The sequence below is a fragment of the Lynx canadensis genome, chromosome B3 (genome assembly GCF_007474595.2).
Source record: "Lynx canadensis isolate LIC74 chromosome B3, mLynCan4.pri.v2, whole genome shotgun sequence".
Lineage (NCBI taxonomy): Eukaryota > Metazoa > Chordata > Mammalia > Carnivora > Felidae > Lynx > Lynx canadensis.
Genome location: NC_044308.2, coordinates 118,647,420 through 118,665,492, shown reverse-complemented (window position 1 = coordinate 118,665,492; position 18,073 = coordinate 118,647,420). Strand labels below are relative to the sequence as shown.

At 42.3% G+C, this 18,073-nt stretch overlaps 1 protein-coding gene and 1 non-coding gene across 2 annotated transcripts; one reads left to right on the top strand and one right to left on the bottom strand.

The window, feature by feature from the left end:
* Positions 1-675: 675 nt before the first annotated feature.
* On the bottom strand, positions 676-6,146 carry LOC115516654 (peroxisomal succinyl-coenzyme A thioesterase-like). The gene is made up of 3 exons (XM_030319515.2): positions 5,413-6,146; positions 4,259-4,461; positions 676-1,532 (listed from the first exon to the last, which is right to left on the bottom strand). Exons 1-3 carry the CDS (start codon positions 5,864-5,866, stop codon positions 927-929), a joined length of 1,263 nt encoding a protein of 420 aa, XP_030175375.1. The 5' UTR covers positions 5,867-6,146; the 3' UTR covers positions 676-926.
* On the top strand, positions 1,585-1,655 carry LOC115517506. Its single transcript, XR_003969949.1, has one exon. It is a non-coding gene; the product is annotated as a small nucleolar RNA SNORD56 (small nucleolar RNA).
* Positions 6,147-18,073: the final 11,927 nt, after the last annotated feature.

Sequence of the window (18,073 nt, the reverse complement as noted above, 5' to 3'; positions counted from 1 at the left end):
CAGAGCCTGATGCGGAGCTTGAATCTGTGAACTGTGAGATGACCTGAGCCGAAGTCGGATGCTTAACCGACTGAGCCACCCAGGCACCCCTCCAAACTCTATTCTTAAAGCCAGGAAGCAGGAAAATAAGTCACAGTCATTCATCCTTGGAACAGAGCTTAGACTTAACTATTCTTGGGACAGATGCTCCCCTTCTTACCTCAACTCCTCCTCCCAAAGAATTCATCTCTGATATCTGTGAGGAAAAGGTCAGTCTGGCTATCCTCATATCAACACCTCTCTATACAGTTTTGGCCAATGAAAATTCTACCCTGCTACCAGTATTTGAACCAGTAGCAAACATTGGATGGCAATTCTCCCAGAGATAAAAAAAAGTAACCTAGTATTTATTCAACTTTAAATTTCATCCACAGCTCAAAGTGGTAAGTAAAAACCATCTAGAAGAAAACATAAATTTTTTTTTCAACGTTTATTTATTTTGGGGACAGAGAGAGACAGAGCATGAACGGGGGAGGGGCAGAGAGAGAGGGAGACACAGAATCGGAAACAGGCTCCAGGCCCTGAGCCATCAGCCCAGAGCCTGACGCGGGGCTCGAACTCACGGACCGCGAGATCGTGACCTGGCTGAAGTCAGACGCTTAACCGACTGCGCCACCCAGGCGCCCCAAGAAAACATAAATTTTAACAGGGAATGCTTTTTATTTGTGTGTGTGTGTTGTATACATCTAACTGAATCTTCTGTAATATGCATGTATTACATTAGTAAAATTAATGAAAAAATAATTTATTCAAATTGTTACCTAAAACCCATCATTAATACCCATGACATGAATTTAATGTTATCCAGGGGACAACCAATTCACATATGATTATTAAACACCAGAATCTGACCTTGAATTTCTCGTGTAGACAACAGACCCAACACATTACAATTTGGGAGAAGCTATATTCTGGGGACCTCCAAGATGTTTGCAGAAAAAGGTTAGAATTTGTTTCCAAGCATCTTCCTGGGCCTTAGAATGAGCCCTGGGCTCCCCACCCCAGAGCACAGGTTTGTTCAGTAATTTATGCACAGAAGCTGGGCACAGGGGGAAGTAAGGAGGCTCAATGTAATGCCCAGTCCCAGGATAAGAGATGATCTTAAGTTTTTCCTTTCCATGGGCCTGTAACCGTTCAGAGGCTATTTGGGCATATAACTCACTCCTCCAGTTATGGTCATCCTGACCCACGATGAAGAGGATGGGCCCTTGGGCCTTCTCAATTGGAATCATGCTGGGGTTCTCATAGCCTCCTACAGTATCATTCCATATATCCACGATGTCCAGGAGGCCTGAGAAAGTGACCTTGATTCTCCTCAGATCATAGCCCAATGAAGGCATGCAAGTCTGCTTGTAGTATATAGGTTTGTTTCCACTTAACCCAGATCCATTGATGGAAACTGTGGCTGAGATGTTCTTTAAAAATGAGGCCATGGAGAGACAAATATCAGCCCCTAAAGAAATGCCCAGAAGCCCAATGCCTGGGCCCTTTACCTGGAAGAAAAGAAGAAAGAAGCATCAAGAATGTATCTAATAGAAAAATGTTCTACAATGATGGCAGCATTTTTCGTCAATAGCAGCTCACCTAGTGAGTGTCCATACTTTCAGTCTTAGTGAAGCTGAGGGTAGAGGAAAAATAAGAAGTAGCTGTCCTATTAGAGGTTGACCAAAAAAAAAAAAAAAAAAAAAAAAAGGAAAGAAAGAAAAGAAGAAGCAAAGAAAAAAAGAAAAAAAGAAAGAAAAAGAAAAAAAAAAAAATGGGATCAGGCTGGGTCAGTGGGTAGAGCACACGACTCTTGATCTTAGGGTCCTGTGTTCAAGCCCCACATTGGGCATAGAGATTAGTTTCAAAAAATAAATAAATAAAGGTATTACCTATTAAAAGAAAAAGGAATGTAACTAGAGATGCTGCTACCTTTAATTTGTGAATTGGCCACAAGAGTATCAACTTCAGCTCAACTTCAACCTCAACCTCTTTCCCATATTAAACATATCTGGCTGAACACATGGCAAACAATTCTTTTTTTTTTTTTTTTCATGGCAATCAAAGATTAACCTCACTGGCAAGTCTGGGAATCATTTACAAATGTTCCAGAGAATCATCCACTAGAGAATGCCCAATCATGGAGCCTGTGAAATTCAGGTCCACATTCAGGTAGGCACAAGCAAGTCTCAATGGGCCTAGGTATCTAACTGTGTGGAATCAAGTTCTGTTCTATTAAGTGAAAGATTCATCAAACCCCATCTAAATACACTACCAAATAATTAACTCTATAGAAACAAAGACTTCAGAATCAAATTAAGTAGTTCTTAGCTTCTGAAATGCATGAGCAAGTTCTGGTCAAAATTTGGGAACACACATAGTAAGTTAAAGATTAAAAAATCAAAATAAAAAGATTCCAGTGAAGGAAACAAACAACAAAACTAAAAGGTAACCTAAGGGATGGGAGAAGATATTTGCAAATTACATATCTTATAAAGGGTAGTATCTAAAATATAGAAAGAATGTATAAAACCCAACATGCAAAAAACAAATAATCAAATTAATAGATGGGCAGGGGCACCTAGCCAGTTCAGTCAGTAGAGCATATGACTCTTAATCTCAGGGTCCTGAGTTCAAGACCCACACTGGGCATGGAGCCTACTTAAAAACAGTGAAGGAAGGAAGGAAGGAAGGAAGGAAGGAAGGAAGGAAGGAAGGAGAAAGAAAGGAAGGAAGGAGAAAGAAAGAAAGAAAGAAAGAAAGAAAGAAAGAAAGAAAGAAAGAAAGAAAGAAAGAAAGAAAAATGGGCAGAAGACATGAATAGGCATTTTTTCAGAGAAGACATACACGCCAAAAAAAAAAAAAAAAAAAAAAAAGAAGAGGAAGACATACAAGCCAACACACATATGAAAACATGCTCAACATCACTCATCATCAGGGAAATGCAAATCAAAACTATAATGAGATATCACCTCACACCTGTTAGAGTGGCTAAAATCAGTAACACAAGAAACAAGTGTTGACATGGATGTGGAGAAAAAGGAACACACATATTCGGGAATGCAAACTGGTGCACCAAATGTGGAATACAGTATGGAGGTTCCTCAAAAAGTTAAAAATAGAACTACCCTACAATCCAGTATTTGCACTACTGGGTATTTACCCAAACAATGCAAAAACATGAATTCAAAGGGATACATGCACCCCTATGTTTACTGCAGCATTGTTTACAATAGCCAAATTAGGAATCAGCCCAAGTACACATGATAGATGAATGGATAAAAATGTGGTGTGTGTGTGTGTGTGCGTGTGTGTGTGTGTGCGCGCGCACGCGCATGTGTGTGCGTGTAGATAGATAGACATAATTGAGCCATAAAAAAGAATGAAATCTTGCCATTTGTAACCCCATGGATAGAACTAGAGAGTACAATGCTAAGTGAAATAAGTCAGTCAGAGAATGACAAATACCATAGAATTTCACTCATAGGTGGAATTTAAAAATCAAAATGAGCAAAGGGAAAAAGAGAGGGAGGGAAATCAACAGACTCTTAACTACAGAGAACAAACTGATGGTTACCAGAGGGGAAGGTGGGTGGGGTTAAATAGGCGCTGGGGATTAAGGCTGCAGTTGTGATGGGCCTTGAATCACTACACTGCACACCTGAAAATAATATAACACTGTATGTTAACTATACTGGAATTAAAATTACAAAACTTAATTAAAGGGGCTCCTGGATGGCTCAGCCAGTTGAGCATCCAACTCTTGATCTTGGCTCAGGTCACGATCTCATGATTTGTGAGTTGGAGCCACACGTTGGGCTCTGCGCTAACAACAGGGAGCCTGCTTGGGATTCTCTTTCTCCCCCTCTCTCTGTCCCTCCCCTGCTTGCTCTCTTTCTCAAAATAAATAAATAAACATTAAAAGAAACTTAATTGAAAAAAGCATGCAAAACTAACAAATTAGAAACCCCATTTGCATAACAAGAGGAATTTTAATGTCCCTGAATAATTCCTTTAAATAAAATCTCACATGGATTTTATGATTAATTCCGCATTACTAAGCCATCTGACAGAGAAAGTGTAAATAGGCACCTAAAGCCAAGGAAGTCTCCAAAAGAAATCTCTGTGAAGGAAGACTAGAGCAGCATCAGGGCACCTGGTACAGGTGAGTGCAAAGTGACACCATCTCTGGATGTATTTCTGGAAAGAATGATACAATAAAGGACATTAGGACAACCTGGGAGTGTTGAAGCATGTAGCACACGGCTTCTTCAAAGTAGGTCAGGTCTATGCTATCCAATTCCTCGGGAAGATCTTCAAAATTATAATAAGCTAGCGCCAACGTGGCAAAGCCATGACCAGCCAGAAGGCTGGCTCTGTATTCCAACAGGCCCCCTCCAATTCCAAAGATGTCAATGATCCCTGGGAAAGGTCCAGGTCCTAGAGAATAGAATAATATAAAGGAAAGGCATTATACATTTAATGAATTTGTTTTCCTTTTAGAGATCTTTCTAAATTACTTAGTGGGTTCCTATGAATCAAAGGCAAAAATCTGCTCCCCAAGTTACTACTGCAAAGGAACACAAGTACCTTGGAAAGAGGAAAATCTACAAAGTACCTTCTCAGTGATGAGTTTATCCTCCATACGATTCTATAAATTATCTACAAGATTCTAAGAATTTTGGTTGTCAGGAGAGTAACAAAGTCTGTCATTAATGACTGCAGCATGGAAGGAGGAATTTCATGTTTCAGACAGTGTTGATACACAGTGTCCTGTTAGGGGATTGGACATGAAATTAAGAATCTTGAAATAAAGCTTTATGTTGGGTTGCATCGACCCTTGGCTTTCGTGTGTGTGTGTGTGTGTGTGTGTGTGTGTGTGTACTGATATTTCAGATGTCTATCTAGAGAGAGGGAAGAAAAATAAATACCCAGAGATGACTTCAGGTGAGAAAGGCAGGGGAGTCTTAAGTGTGACCTGTGGCACCGAGGGGCATGAAGAAGTGGGGAAACCGCCTAATGCACCCAGGACACTAGAGAAGGATGACATGGCAATCCTTCCTTGATCGTTATCATTTTCCCTAAGACCAGTCGGGCTGATGAGATCTACAGAGTAGTTTTTAATAGCAAGGTGGACAACATGCCTACCCATTTTTTTTTTTTTACCTTCGGGACAATACCCACCTCATTGAGATATTACGGAGATTAAAAGAGATAATGCCAGCAAAACGCGTAACACAGAGCCCAACATCTCAAAATACACACCCCGGTTTGTGCACTGGCTTAGCAATCATCAGCTTCTCTGTCCTTAGGGACGACCTAAATTCTCCCTAAAGCAGTACCGGAAACCACGGCCACCAGGGCACCCTGTCCCGCGTGCCTAGCACTCACCAGGCGGCAGGAAGAGCGTGCCGCGCACCCGGCCCGCGCGCACCGGCGCCCGCAGCATCCCCGGCCGCAGGAAGTCGCGCTCCAGCACCGCCCGGCCCAGGAGCCGCCCGGCGTCGGGCTCGTGGCCCTCGAGCACCTCCAGCTCCACCGCGAAGGGCGTCTGCACGTCCCGCTTCACAAACCGCCAAAAAGGCTTCTCGGGCTCTAAGGCCCAGAGCAGCCCCATGGGCTCGAGCCCCGTGAAGCTGCCGCCCAGCGCGGGCGCGCGCGCCAGGTCCAGGAGGCCGCCGGCGTCCGCTTGGTACAGCGCGCGGGCCCGGAAGAGCGCGCCCTTCTCGTCGCGCAGGGACGTGCGCAGCGTGACAGGCTGTCCCGGGGAGAGGCCACGCACGGTGATGCGCACGGGCTCGTCCCACGCGCAGCGGCCCGCGGGCTCCAGGATCACTGTCGCCATCCCTGCCCAGTTCCGCGTGTAGCGCTCGGCTGCAGTCGCGTCTAGACCGTGGAGAGCGCGCTGGAGGCCCGAAGGGATCAGGCGTCCCCCGGCACCCGACGGTAGGTGGTGGAGCCGCGTCAGGAGGAGTGTCAGGGCGCTTCAGATCCGTGGACCGCACGCCCGGGACTCGTCTCAAGGAAAAGCAGCAGGTCGTTCTCCGGGGCCTGGGCGGTGCGCGCGCAGGGCGTCCTGAAATCTGGGTGTAGCGTCGAACCCGCCTTCAGAACACTTGTCTCCCTCTGGCCATTGTCACTTGAAGTGAAAATTGTTGGGTAATTGATTCGTGGTGAAACCATAGCCTAATGAGCTTAGGCAGAATTCCAAAAATTCCAGCCCCTTCAGGGAAAAGGGCTGCTTGTTTTTTTTGGTTTTGCTTTTTTTTTGGGGGGGTGGGTGGGGTTTTTTTTGGTTTTTAATGTTCAGTACATTATAACGTACACACAAAAAGCGCTCAGACCGACCCTAAGAGTCGGAAATTTTCACAACCGGAACATTCCCGTGTAACCAAGCACACGAATCCAGAAACACCATCACCAGCACTCCAGCAGCTACCCTCATTCTTGCTCTAAGCACCTCCCCTGCCCCCACAGGTACTCTATCCTACTCCAACAAAATGGGTTATTTTATGGAAATGAATCCTTCCATGCGTCGTCTTTAGTGCTTTCCGCTTTGGCCCAACATGATGTTTTTGAGATTCATGTATATCGTTAGGCGTGGTTGCAGATGGTCTATTATCACTGCTTAATGCTATTCCATTTTGTGATAGGAAAGGATTTGTCAATTTTACTATCAATGGGCATTTGATAGTTCTCAGATTGGGACTGTAGTGCTATGAACATTCAAGAACCTATTGTTTGATGGACATACATGTGCTTTTCAGTGAAGTATATACCTGGGAGTGGAATTGCTGTATGGTAGGGAATGCATGGGTTTCAAACTTAGTAGATGCTAAAAGTCAACTTTTTGAATGTGACCCTTGAAGCGGCATAAGGTTCAAAGATGCCCAGCGTTTTATTTATACATATAACAGCTATGCTTTATCAATGCCCAAATGCTTTACATACAAAATTCAGCATGTTCACAAAACACTGGGATTATGTTTCAAATATTGCAAAGGGAGAACTTGAGGCTTGGAGAATATGAAGCCACGAAGTTTACTCTCTAATAAGTGACAGAGCTTTGACCAATTCCAAACGTGGAGCTCAAAGGTGAGAAGCAGCATGGTGGTGAGGTATAATCAGAGTTCTACCTCTGGCTTCATTAACTAGTTCTGTAGCCTTAGGCAAGTTTTTTTATTTTTCTAGGTCTCAGAGTTCTTGTGTGTAACATGGTAAAAGTCTCTCATAGAGGATGAAACATGATACTGTATGTGAAAGTCTTAGAATGTGTGAAGCAAAATGTAATGTTTGATTTCATAATTGTCAGAGACTGAGCCCATGTGTGTTTCATTTCTCCTGGTCTGCAGATCATTGCCAAAGGTTTGTATATTGCTTTTTAAACTGCTCTGTACAAGAAAAATCATGGTTCTTTTTTAGAGAAAAAGAATACATTAAAAAAATTTTAATTTAATTATTTATCTTTGCGAGAAAGAGTGAGCAGGGGAGAAGCAGAGAGAGAGAGAGAGAGAGCGAGAGAGAAGGAATCCCAAGTAGGCTCCAGTACAGAGCCCCATGTGGGGCTCAAACTGAGGAACCGCCAGGTCATGACCACAAGATCATGACCTGAGCCAAAATCAGGAGATGGACGCTTAACCGAATGAACCATCCAGGCGTCCCCCAAAATACATATTTTTTGAAACAGATGTAAGCAATACTGAAAAGTTTAAAATGTGAAGTGATAGAATCTCTTCTTCCAGTTCCCCCTTTCCCCGAAAGATGGGTGCATACATCTTAATTTTTTTCTGAATGTTTGCAGTGTGTAAGCATATGGAAGTGTGAACATACTGAATCTATGTTCTGCAACTTGCAGACCTATGTTTTTATTTTTCTGTATATACAGGAATAGAATTGATAGGTCATATAGTAACTCTATCCTTTTGAGGAGCTGCCAGACTGTTTGCCAAAGTATCTGCACCATTTTACAGTCCCATAGCGGTGCATGAGACTTCCAGTTTCTCCACATCCTTGCCAACACTCATTATTATCTGTCTTTTTCATTATAAACACCCTAATGGGTAATAGTTTCTTTGTACTTTTCATTTGCATTTCCTTGATGGCTAACGATGTCAAGCATCTTGCCATGTACTTATTGACCGTTATATATCTTTGGAGAAATGTCTATTCAGATCCTTGTCCTTTTTTTTTTTAAGTTGGGCTGTCTTTTTATTATTGAGTTGAAAGGGTTTTTATATATTCTACATACATGTCCCTTATCAAATATGTGATTGACAAATATTTTTCCCATTCTGTGAGTTATTTTTTTATTTTTTTTAAATAAAAAAAATTTTTAAAGTAGGCTCCATGCCCAATGTGGGACTTGAACTCATGACCTTCAGATTAAGAGTCACATGTTCTACCCACTGAGCCAGCCAGGTGCCCCTATTTTTTTAATGGTATCCTTTGATGCATGAAAGTTTTTAGATTTTTTTGGTTATTTTTTAAGTAAGCTCTATGCCCATTGTGGAGCTTGAACTCATGACCCCAAGATCAAGAATTGCATGCTCCACTGACTAAGCTAGTCAGGTGCCCTTACTCCTGTGTTTTCTTCTAAGAGTTCTGTAGTTTTAGCTCTTACATGTAGGTCTTTGATTCATTTAGAATCAATTTATGTATGGTTTGAGTTAGGGATCCAAATTCATTATTTTGCATGTGGATATCCAGTTGTCTCAAGACCATTTGTTGAAAAGATCTTTCTTTCCCCCATTGAATTTTCTTCTCACCCTTGTCAAAAATCAGTTGACTGTAGGGGCGCCTGGGTGGCGCAGTCGGTTAAGTGTCCGACTTCAGCCAGGTCACGATCTCGCGGTCCGTGAGTTCGAGCCCCGCGTCGGGCTCTGTGCTGACTGCTCAGAGCCTGGAGCCTGTTTCCGATTCTGTGTCTCCCTCTCTCTCTGCCCCTCCCCCGTTCATGCTCTGTCTCTCTCTGTCCCAAAAATAAATAAACGTTGAAAAAAAAAATTAAAAAAAAAAAAATCAGTTGACTGTAAATATGAGGGTTTATTTCTGGACTCTCAATTCTGTTCCATTGATCTTTATGTCTGTCCTTAGGTGTGTACCACATTGTCTTCATTATTGTTGCTTTGTACTAAGTTTTGAAGTTGGGTATTACGAATCTTACAACTTTACCCTTTTTCAAGATTCTGGGTTCCTTGAATTTCCATAGGAATTTTAGGATCAACTTGTCAATTTATGCAGAGAAGCCAGCTGGAATTTTGATGGAGATTGCATTGAATCTATAAATCAATTTGCAGTCTGCTAGGGTGACCATAACAAATCCCACAGATTTGTGGTGGCTTGAATGACAGAAATTCATTTCCTATAGTTCTGGAGGATAGAAATTTAGGATGAAGGTATCAGCAAGCTTGTTTCTTTCAGGGGGCTGGGAGGGAAAAATCTGTTTACAGACCTCTCTTTTTGGCTTCTAGATGACCATCTCTGTGTCTTCACATGGTCTTCTCTCATGCATGTTTGTGTCCTAATTTCCTCTTTTTATAAGGACACTAGCCATATTGGATTTGGGCCCATTCATATGGCCCTATTTACTTTAATTACCATTTTAGAGGTCCTATCTCTAGGGTGCATAGATGGCTCAGTTGGTTAAGCTTAGGACTCTTGATTTTGGTTCAGGTCATGATCTCAGAGTCCTGAGATCTGAGATCAAGCCCCACCTCAGGCTTCGCCTCAGGCTCCACTTCATTGGTTTCCACATCGGGCAAGAAGCCTACTTTAAAAAAAAAAGTTACTGTTTTAATGGTTACTGTTAAAACTTTAACAGAGTGAAGAGTTACTCTTTGCCTTTCTGTCAGAAAATGAGGAAGATCTTGGAATACTTTTAACTCTCATCAACTCTCATATTTTTGTTGCTTTCTGTTTCCATTTATTATCTGCTTATATTTATTTTATCAGTGCCTTCTTTCCTGCGTTTATATAGCTATATTTTTTATCTAAGTTATTGAGATAAATGATTGGTTCTTTTATTTGTTTTTTTTTTAAATTATATTCCAATGAGTCTATTTGGGCCTGTGCTTTTCTTCTGAATACCAATATGGCTATGTACAGGAGGGTTTGATGTGGACTTTTTCAGTATTGTTTCATCATAATTTTTAACTAGTTTTTAACTTTCTACAGCTCCTTTTTTTTTTTAATGTTCATTTATTTTTGAGAGAGAGAGATACCACACGTATGTGAGTGGATGAGGGGCAGAGAGAGAATCCCAAGGCACCCTGGCACCCCTAACTTTCTACAACTCCTTTTTAATCTGATTTATTTATTTTCTAAATCTGAGTATTTAGAAGGAGCTTTCATTTTAATTGAAAATTTAGGGGCACTTGGATGGCTCAGTTGGTTGAGCATCCAACTTTGGCTCAGCTCATCATCTCCCAGTTTGTGAGTCTGAGCCCCCCTGTTAGCCTGTCAGTGCAGAGCCTCCTTCAGATCCTCTGTCCCCCTCTCTCTGCCCCTCCCCTGCTTGCGCTTTCCCAAAAATAAGTAAATATTAAAAAGAAGTTAAAAATTTTCCCCAAGTAATTTTGTATATTGTAAAAGTCTAAGAGTAGGAAAGAGCTTAAAATGGAAACCAACAATCTTTTTCCCACCCCTCTTCTATCATAAAGTTCCGTGTCCTTCCAGCAATCTCTTTTAACTGTTTCTATTTTCACTTGCTTTTATGGTTACCTCCATTATACTAGATACTATGCCTATACCTCTGTTTCTTAATTTTTACATTTTAGAATTATCTATTGACTCATGAGTGTTCAACGTACTCTTTCTTCCCCTCTCAGTGTTTGACAGATGTGTTATTACTTTTGACTATTCTGTTGATTACTTTTGTAATTTTAAATACTATATTTAAGTCTTTATTTCTAGTTCCATTAGATCTATGACTTTTTTTTTTAATGTTTATTTATTTTTGAGAGAGAGAGCATACATGCACACGTGAACCGGGGAAGGGCAGAGAGAGAAGGGGACAAAGGATCCAAATCAGGCTGTGCGCTGACAGCAGCAACCCTGATGTGGGGCTGGAACCCACGAACTTTGAGATCATGACCTAGCCAAAGTCAGACGCTTAACTGACTGAACCACCCAGGTTCTTTTGAAGATATGACTTTTGAAGATAAAGACTTTAGGCAACCTCTATGTTTTCCTTAATGTTTTCTTTCACTTTTCTTCTCTCCCAGAGAGCTGTTAATATTCCATGTAGATAACAAATTTCTTGTTAATTTCTGACTAAACACCTTGCTTGGTGTTTATTTAAAAAAACATTTTTTTTAACGTTTTTATTTTATTTTTGAGAAGAGAGAGAGTGTGAGTGGGGGAGGAGACAAAAAGAGGGAGACACAGAATCTGAAACAGGCTTCAGGCTCCAAGCTGTCAGCACAGAGCCGGATGCGGAGCTCGAACTCATGGACTGCAAGATCATGACCTGAGCTGAAGTCGGACGATTAACAGACTGAGCCACCCAGGCGCCCCTAAAGAATATATTATAGGGGTGCATGGGTGGCTCAGTCAGTTAAACGTCCAACTCTTGATTTGAACTCAGGTCATGATCTCACAGTTTGTGGGATCAAACCTCACATCAGGCTATGTGCTGACAGTATGGAGCCTGCTTGGGATTCTCTCTCCCTCTCTATCTCTCTCTCTGCCCCTCTTCCACTCACACATGCTCTCTTCCTCTCAAAATAAATAAACATTAAAAAAAAGAATATATTGGGGCGCCTGGGTGGCTCAGTCGGTTAGGCGTCTGACTTCGGCTCAGGTAATGATCTCGCGGTCCATGAGTTCAAGCCCCACATCAGGCTCTCTGCTGACAGCTCAGAGCCTGGAGCCTGCTTCGGAGTCTGTGTCTCCCTGTCTCTCTGCCCCTCCCCTGCTCATGCCCTGTCTCTCTCTCTGTCTCAAAAATAAATAAAAATATTTATTTAAAAAAAAATATATATATATATTATAGTCCACATCATTTTTATTCTCAGGATTTTCTTGAACTTTTTTATGTTCTGTACATTGTCAACTTTTATACATATTGTAAGAGTATTTGAGAAAAATATATTGTCTGTTGCAAAGTTCTCTCTTTCTCTAACTAAACAAATTAATTAATTATGTAGTTTAAATCTTCTATATCTTTACTAATTGTTTATCTTAGATCTATTAGTTTCTTAATGGTTGAAACACATAAACGATTATTGGAGAGCTATACGTTTCTTGTATTTCTAAAATGTTTGCTTTATGTATTTGAAACTTTATTAAATAGATATATAAATGTGACTCTTCTGTTGTCTTGCTGAATTGCCTGTCTTTTTAATACATGGCCACCAAGAATAAACACTATATTTTCACCTCCTTTGCAGCTAAGAGTGAACGTGTAACAAAGTTCTGGCCAATTGTATACAGGCAGAAGTGGAATGTGAAACTTTGGGAAGTTATTCCCAAGGGAGAGGGTGCCCTTCTGCGCTTTTCTTCTTCCTGCTGGTTGGATTTGTATATAGTACTAGAGCTGAGGCGGCTAGTTTTCCTTATCTTAGAGAGCAAAATGGAGTCTCCCATGTTAAGCAGGAGCCTGCGTCAAGCAATAATGCAAGCAGTTAAAGGTACTGCACCTATGAGATACAGCTAGGACCCGCATCAGCTGACCACCCAGAACTGATAACAAGCAGGAGTAGAGGAGGTCTGCAGAGACCCAAGATCAATTAAATCCCTTTAAAAAGGGGAAGATTTTTGCAGCGAACGGTCAGACTCTTCAGACATGACCCCTCCATGTCTGAACACTTTAAAAAGGCAGCTGCCACCGAAGGCCCTGCCCAGTTGATCTTGGAACAGAACTGAGATCCGTCACTGCCTGAATGGCAGCAAGTGCTGAGAGCCAACCTGGACTGGACCAAGGCCTTGTCTCCACTGCCTGCCCACAGACTGACTTCATGTTTGGTTCCTTAACTTCCTACACCCTTCTGTTATCCTGTTGTGTTACCTGTCTTATGTTCTGCTCTGTGTGCTTGTAGGAAGCCAAGTTTAATCACATGGTAAAATGCCATTGAGTTTGGAATTCCTGAACCTGCTTTATAATTATGATTTACTTTGCTTTATGATTGAAAAAAAGCTGACATTGTGGAAAGATCCAAATCATGTGTGCGCTTTCATAGCACGCTCATGATGCTTATATCATGATATGGAGCTACTTAGTGATCATGGTATCTCCCCTACCAGATCACTATGATATTGAAGCCACTTAGTAAGGACAGCAGAGCTTGGGCCCCTGACATTGCAGAAAATAATCCTTGCATTGTGCCGCTTACCTGGAATATTTGTGTGAGAGAAATTAATATCTATGTTGTTTACACCACGGCTTGGGGGATTTTTCTGTCACTAGCAACCAACTCTAACCCTAAATCCTCTTTTTAACTTTTGTGCTGATAGTTGGGTCTCAGCAAGTCTCTTAAGACTGATAGGAATTTCTGCTAATTTAGAAAGGAGGTTCAGAGGTTAGGCAGCTAAAGAAATGATAAATTACCCCTTTCATTATGATTGGTGCAGGGAGTTTGGGGCAAACTACTAAGTTAGAAGAAATAGTCCTTACAAGAGATCACCCTCACTTCTGATACCAACTGCAAGTTTGGCATGGGGGAGGGGTCTCAAAACTACCCACAGAGTCAATAATACGCTGGAATGACCCAGAGAACAGGCAGAAAGCTATTATATTCATATTGTGGTTTATTACAGGGAAGGTACAGATTAAAATCAGCCAAAGGGGGGCGCCTGGGTGGCGCAGTCGGTTAAGCGTCCGACTTCAGCCAGGTCACGATCTCGCGGTCCGGGAGTTCGAGCCCCGCGTCGGGCTCTGGGCTGATGGCTCAGAGCCTGGAGCCTGTTTCCGATTCTGTGTCTCCCTCTCTCTCTGCCCCTCCCCCGTTCATGCTCTGTCTCTCTCTGTCCCAAAAATAAATAAACGTTGAAAAAAAAAATTAAAAAAAAAAATAAATAAAATCAGCCAAAGGAAGATGTGTCCAGGGTGTTTGTCCTGGAAGTTTCTATCATGGGGGGGGGGGGGGGGGGGGGGGAGGGGGGAGGGGCAGAGTGAGAGGGAGACACGGAATCTGAAACAGGCTCCAGGCTCTGAGCTGTCAGCACAGAGCCTGATGCAGGGCTCGAACCCATGAACCATGAGATCATGACCTGAGCTGAAGTCGGGTGCTTAACCGACTGAGCCACCCAGGTGTCCCGTGAGGCCTTTTAATCTGAAGGCTGAAGTTGGCTGCACATACTCACCCTCTAGGCATGTGACCACGTGTACTCTGAGTGTGGGAGGACTTTATACTGTGGCTGTGGGTTTTCTCTTATCCTGAATTTTATTTATTTATTTATTTATTTATTTATTTATTTATTATTTATATTTACTTGGGGGAGGGGAGGAGCAGAGAAAGAGGGAGAGAGAGAGAATCCCAAGCAGGCCTCACACTGTCAGCATGGAGTCCAACAGGGGACTCGATCTCACAAACGATGGGATCATGACCTGAGCTGAAATCGAGAGTTGGATGTTTAACCAGCTGAACCACCCAGGTGCCCCTTATCCTGAATTCTTAAAGCTAAGTAAACTTTGGGGCACCTGGATGGCCCAGTCGGTTAAGCGTCTGACTTCCTCCACTCAGCTCATGATCTCAAGGTTTGTGAGTTCGAGCCCCGCCTCAGGCCCTGTGCTGACAGCTGAGAGTCTGGAGCCTGCTTCAGATTCTGTGTCTCCCGCTCTCTCTGCCCCTCCCCTGCTCCGCACCCTGTCTCTCTGTCTCTCAAAAATAAATAAAAACGTTTAAAATATAGATAAATAAATAAATAAAGCTAAGTAAAGTTGGTGCTGAGTAAAGCCTATTTGTTTCCTAAATTTGTGTAATCCAAAGCCAAGACGATTGCTATTAAGACAGTGTTTGCTGGACGTGAGGACCTCCCATTGGGTGGAGACCAGCAACAGAGATGATGAAAGCATTCACCCAAGGCCAAACAAAGGAGGTAGAAGTTTATTGAATACAGTGCAAGGGAGCAGAGGACAGTACAGCAAAGGAGAGACTACGTGCCAGGAGGCAGTGGTGGGGGCTGTCGTTAAGGGGGAAGGTGAGGAGGTATGGGAACCTATGGAATTTAACTTTGGTAACTATGTCCGAAGGTAAGTAACCCACTGGTCAGCTAGGACTTCTGGTTATTTTGAGGTGGGTTGCCGAATGGGCCTATTTGTAGTCAGCCCAGGGGTTATTACCATGGCTCCTTCTACCTTGCTCAGGTTTCTTTTGCTAAAATTGGTTGCCTAGAAGTGGCCTCTACACTGGAATTTTCCATGCCTTAATTTTTTCTCGTACATTTCCCACCTCTTACTGTTTCAGCAAAATTATGAGAGGTTTTCTTAACTCTTCCTTCCAAATTCCTAATTTGGCTATTTAGCCATAGCCATTTTGTTTTTCAGCTTATCTTCTGAATTGTTTATCTCAGCAATTATATTTGTAATTTCCTTTTTTTTTAAGATTAAAAAAATTTTTTTTAATGTTTACTTATTTTTGAGACAATGCAAGACACAAAGTGCAAGCAGGGGAGGGCAAGACAGAGGTAGACACAGAATCTGAAGCAGGCTCCAGGCTCTGAGCTGTCAGCACAAAGCCCGATGTGGGGCTCGAACTCACGAACCGTTGGATCATGACCTGAGCTGAAGTCAGATGCTTAACCAACTGAGCCACTCAGGCGCCCCTTAAGATTTTATTTTTAAGTAATCTCTACACCCAGCATATGGCTCAAACTCACAACCCCTAGATAAGAGTTGTACACTTCACCAGCTGAACCAGCCAGGCACCCCTATATTTGTAATTTCCAATGAATTCTTTGATTCCTTTTTTAAATTGCAATTTTTTCTCATTTTCATGTGAAATATCTTCAAATACCAAATCTGAGGATGCTGAGAATTTTTTCTAAGTTATATATGGTTTACTGGATCATCTGTGTTTACTTTCGGGTCAGTGTTTCTGTTTGCTCAATGTGGTCCTTGTGATTCGTGCTGCTGGTTTTCCTCATGATCCATTTATATTTATAAACAAAGGATTAGACTAATTGGTATAGGTAGATTGCAAGTTCCCTCAGCAGTTGCAGGAGTCTTTTTCCTCAACAGGCCTCTCTCCTCAACTCCTCAATGGAGAGAGTAAACCCCCAGTTACAAACAGTATGACAGTATTTCCCAGCCTCCTCTGTAGTTCTGTTGGGTTTGAATGATTAATGATGAGGGAGTGTGAGGCAAGCTGAGGGCAAAGTGCAGGCTAACACCACCCGCCCTTCCCACATACACATGGGATATGTGTGATATTCCTCAGACACTCCTGGCTACTCAAGAACAAGGGAAAGGAAAGAAAACATGGTTGACTGATAGAGATCACAGTCACGCAGGACGGGAGTTTCCTTCAGTTTATGGATAACTTAGTAAACTGCAAGAAAAGGGCAATCTTATCCATAGCCTAATCTCCAGAAATCTATATAGACTCCATTTCCTGGAGCCCTAATATCACTCTCATTAAGATGTAAGGAGGTTTAAGTGCTTGCCATGGTGATGTGGGAGACAAAGGCAAATGAAAAATTAAATTCCCTTACTGACTACAGCCCAATGACAAGTCCTTGAAACAGGCAGAGTGACCTTCCTCTAGAAGTTCAGCTGCCTTGATGATGACACTTTGCTAGGGGCAATAGGGAATCTGGCTTAACATTATCCTGACCCCCCAGGATTCTGTAAATCTACCTTAACACATAAAAATTCCTTTGGAAACTTCCTTTATCTCAACTCCCCCAAGATATATGCTGGCAGTCATACTCCAAGCTTATGGTTCCCTGATATACATCTGAAGGGTCTCATGACTGAGGTTTTACTAAACGGTAATAAATGGTGTTTTCCTAATAGCAGCTGGACCTTCAAGGTCCTGGAAACCTTGCCTCCAAAATATCTTAGAGACTTTCTCTATCCCTGACCCCCTCCCCACCTGAAGGCATATAATCAGTTACCCTGTCGCAACCCCAGTGCAGCTCTTTCTGCCCAAGGGTCCTAACCCCGTGCTTTAATAAAATCACGTTTTTGCACCAAAGACGTCTTAAAGATTCTTTCTTGGCTGTCAGCTCCAGACCACCCCATCATCACCCCAAAACACCATCAACTAAGTACTAATGGGATGAGGGCAAAAATTATACACCCTAGGCTGGTCCCTAAAACACGACTCCTTTTCTCTTTCCTTCACATGGCGATTTTGGAAGCCAACCCAGATGTTCCAAATGGCAGGGCTCCATCATAGAAGCCTGGATCCATAAATCAATGCTTGAATAACAGCTACTTAAGTTTGGTTCCCAACTTGCTTCAAATTGTGAGGATAGTGACAAACCATTGTTGTTTTAAGCCACTGAGATTTCAGTTACCAGGGCATACCTAGCATAACCTAAATAACTGTTACCATGCCCATGCCCAGGGCAATTGGTCCAGAGAGTCTTCATGTTCTTTGTGTTTGTTCATTTTGAGTAAGATTTTTTTTTTTTTTTTTGGAGCAGTTCATTTTTGAATAGTCTCCCCATATTTGGCCTATGGTTTCTTTCATTCATGTCTATCCCATTTCTTCTGTGTTTTAAATTTTTTTTTTCAACGTTTATTTATTTTTGGGACAGAGAGAGACAGAGCATGAACGGGGGAGGGGCAGAGAGAGAGGGAGACACAGAATCAGAAACAGGCTCCAGGCTCCGAGCCATCAGCCCAGAGCCTGACGCGGGGCTCGAACTCACGGACCGCGAGATCGTGACCTGGCTGAAGTCGGACGCTTAACCGACTGCGCCACCCAGGCGCCCCTCTTCTGTGTTTTATATTCTAGGAAATCTTTATATTCTCTACACCTTTAAATATCACTCTTTTTTTATTTTCTAAGATTGTTATGGATTTATTCTTTCTTCTTTTTTTAAGTAGGCTTCATACCCAATGTGGGGCTTGAACTCACCACCCCTGAGGTTAAGAGTCATGTGC

Coding starts and splice junctions, on each gene's coding strand:
- LOC115516654 (XM_030319515.2), bottom strand. CDS start 5,866: ATGGCGACAGTGATCCTGGAGCCCGCGGGCCGCTGCGCGTGGGACGAG. Junction 4,462..5,412: donor CACGCTCTTCCTGCCGCCTG/GTGAGTGCTAGG, acceptor TCTATTCTCTAG/GACCTGGACCTTTCCCAGGG. Junction 1,533..4,258: donor ACATGCTTCAACACTCCCAG/GTTGTCCTAATG, acceptor CTTTTCTTCCAG/GTAAAGGGCCCAGGCATTGG.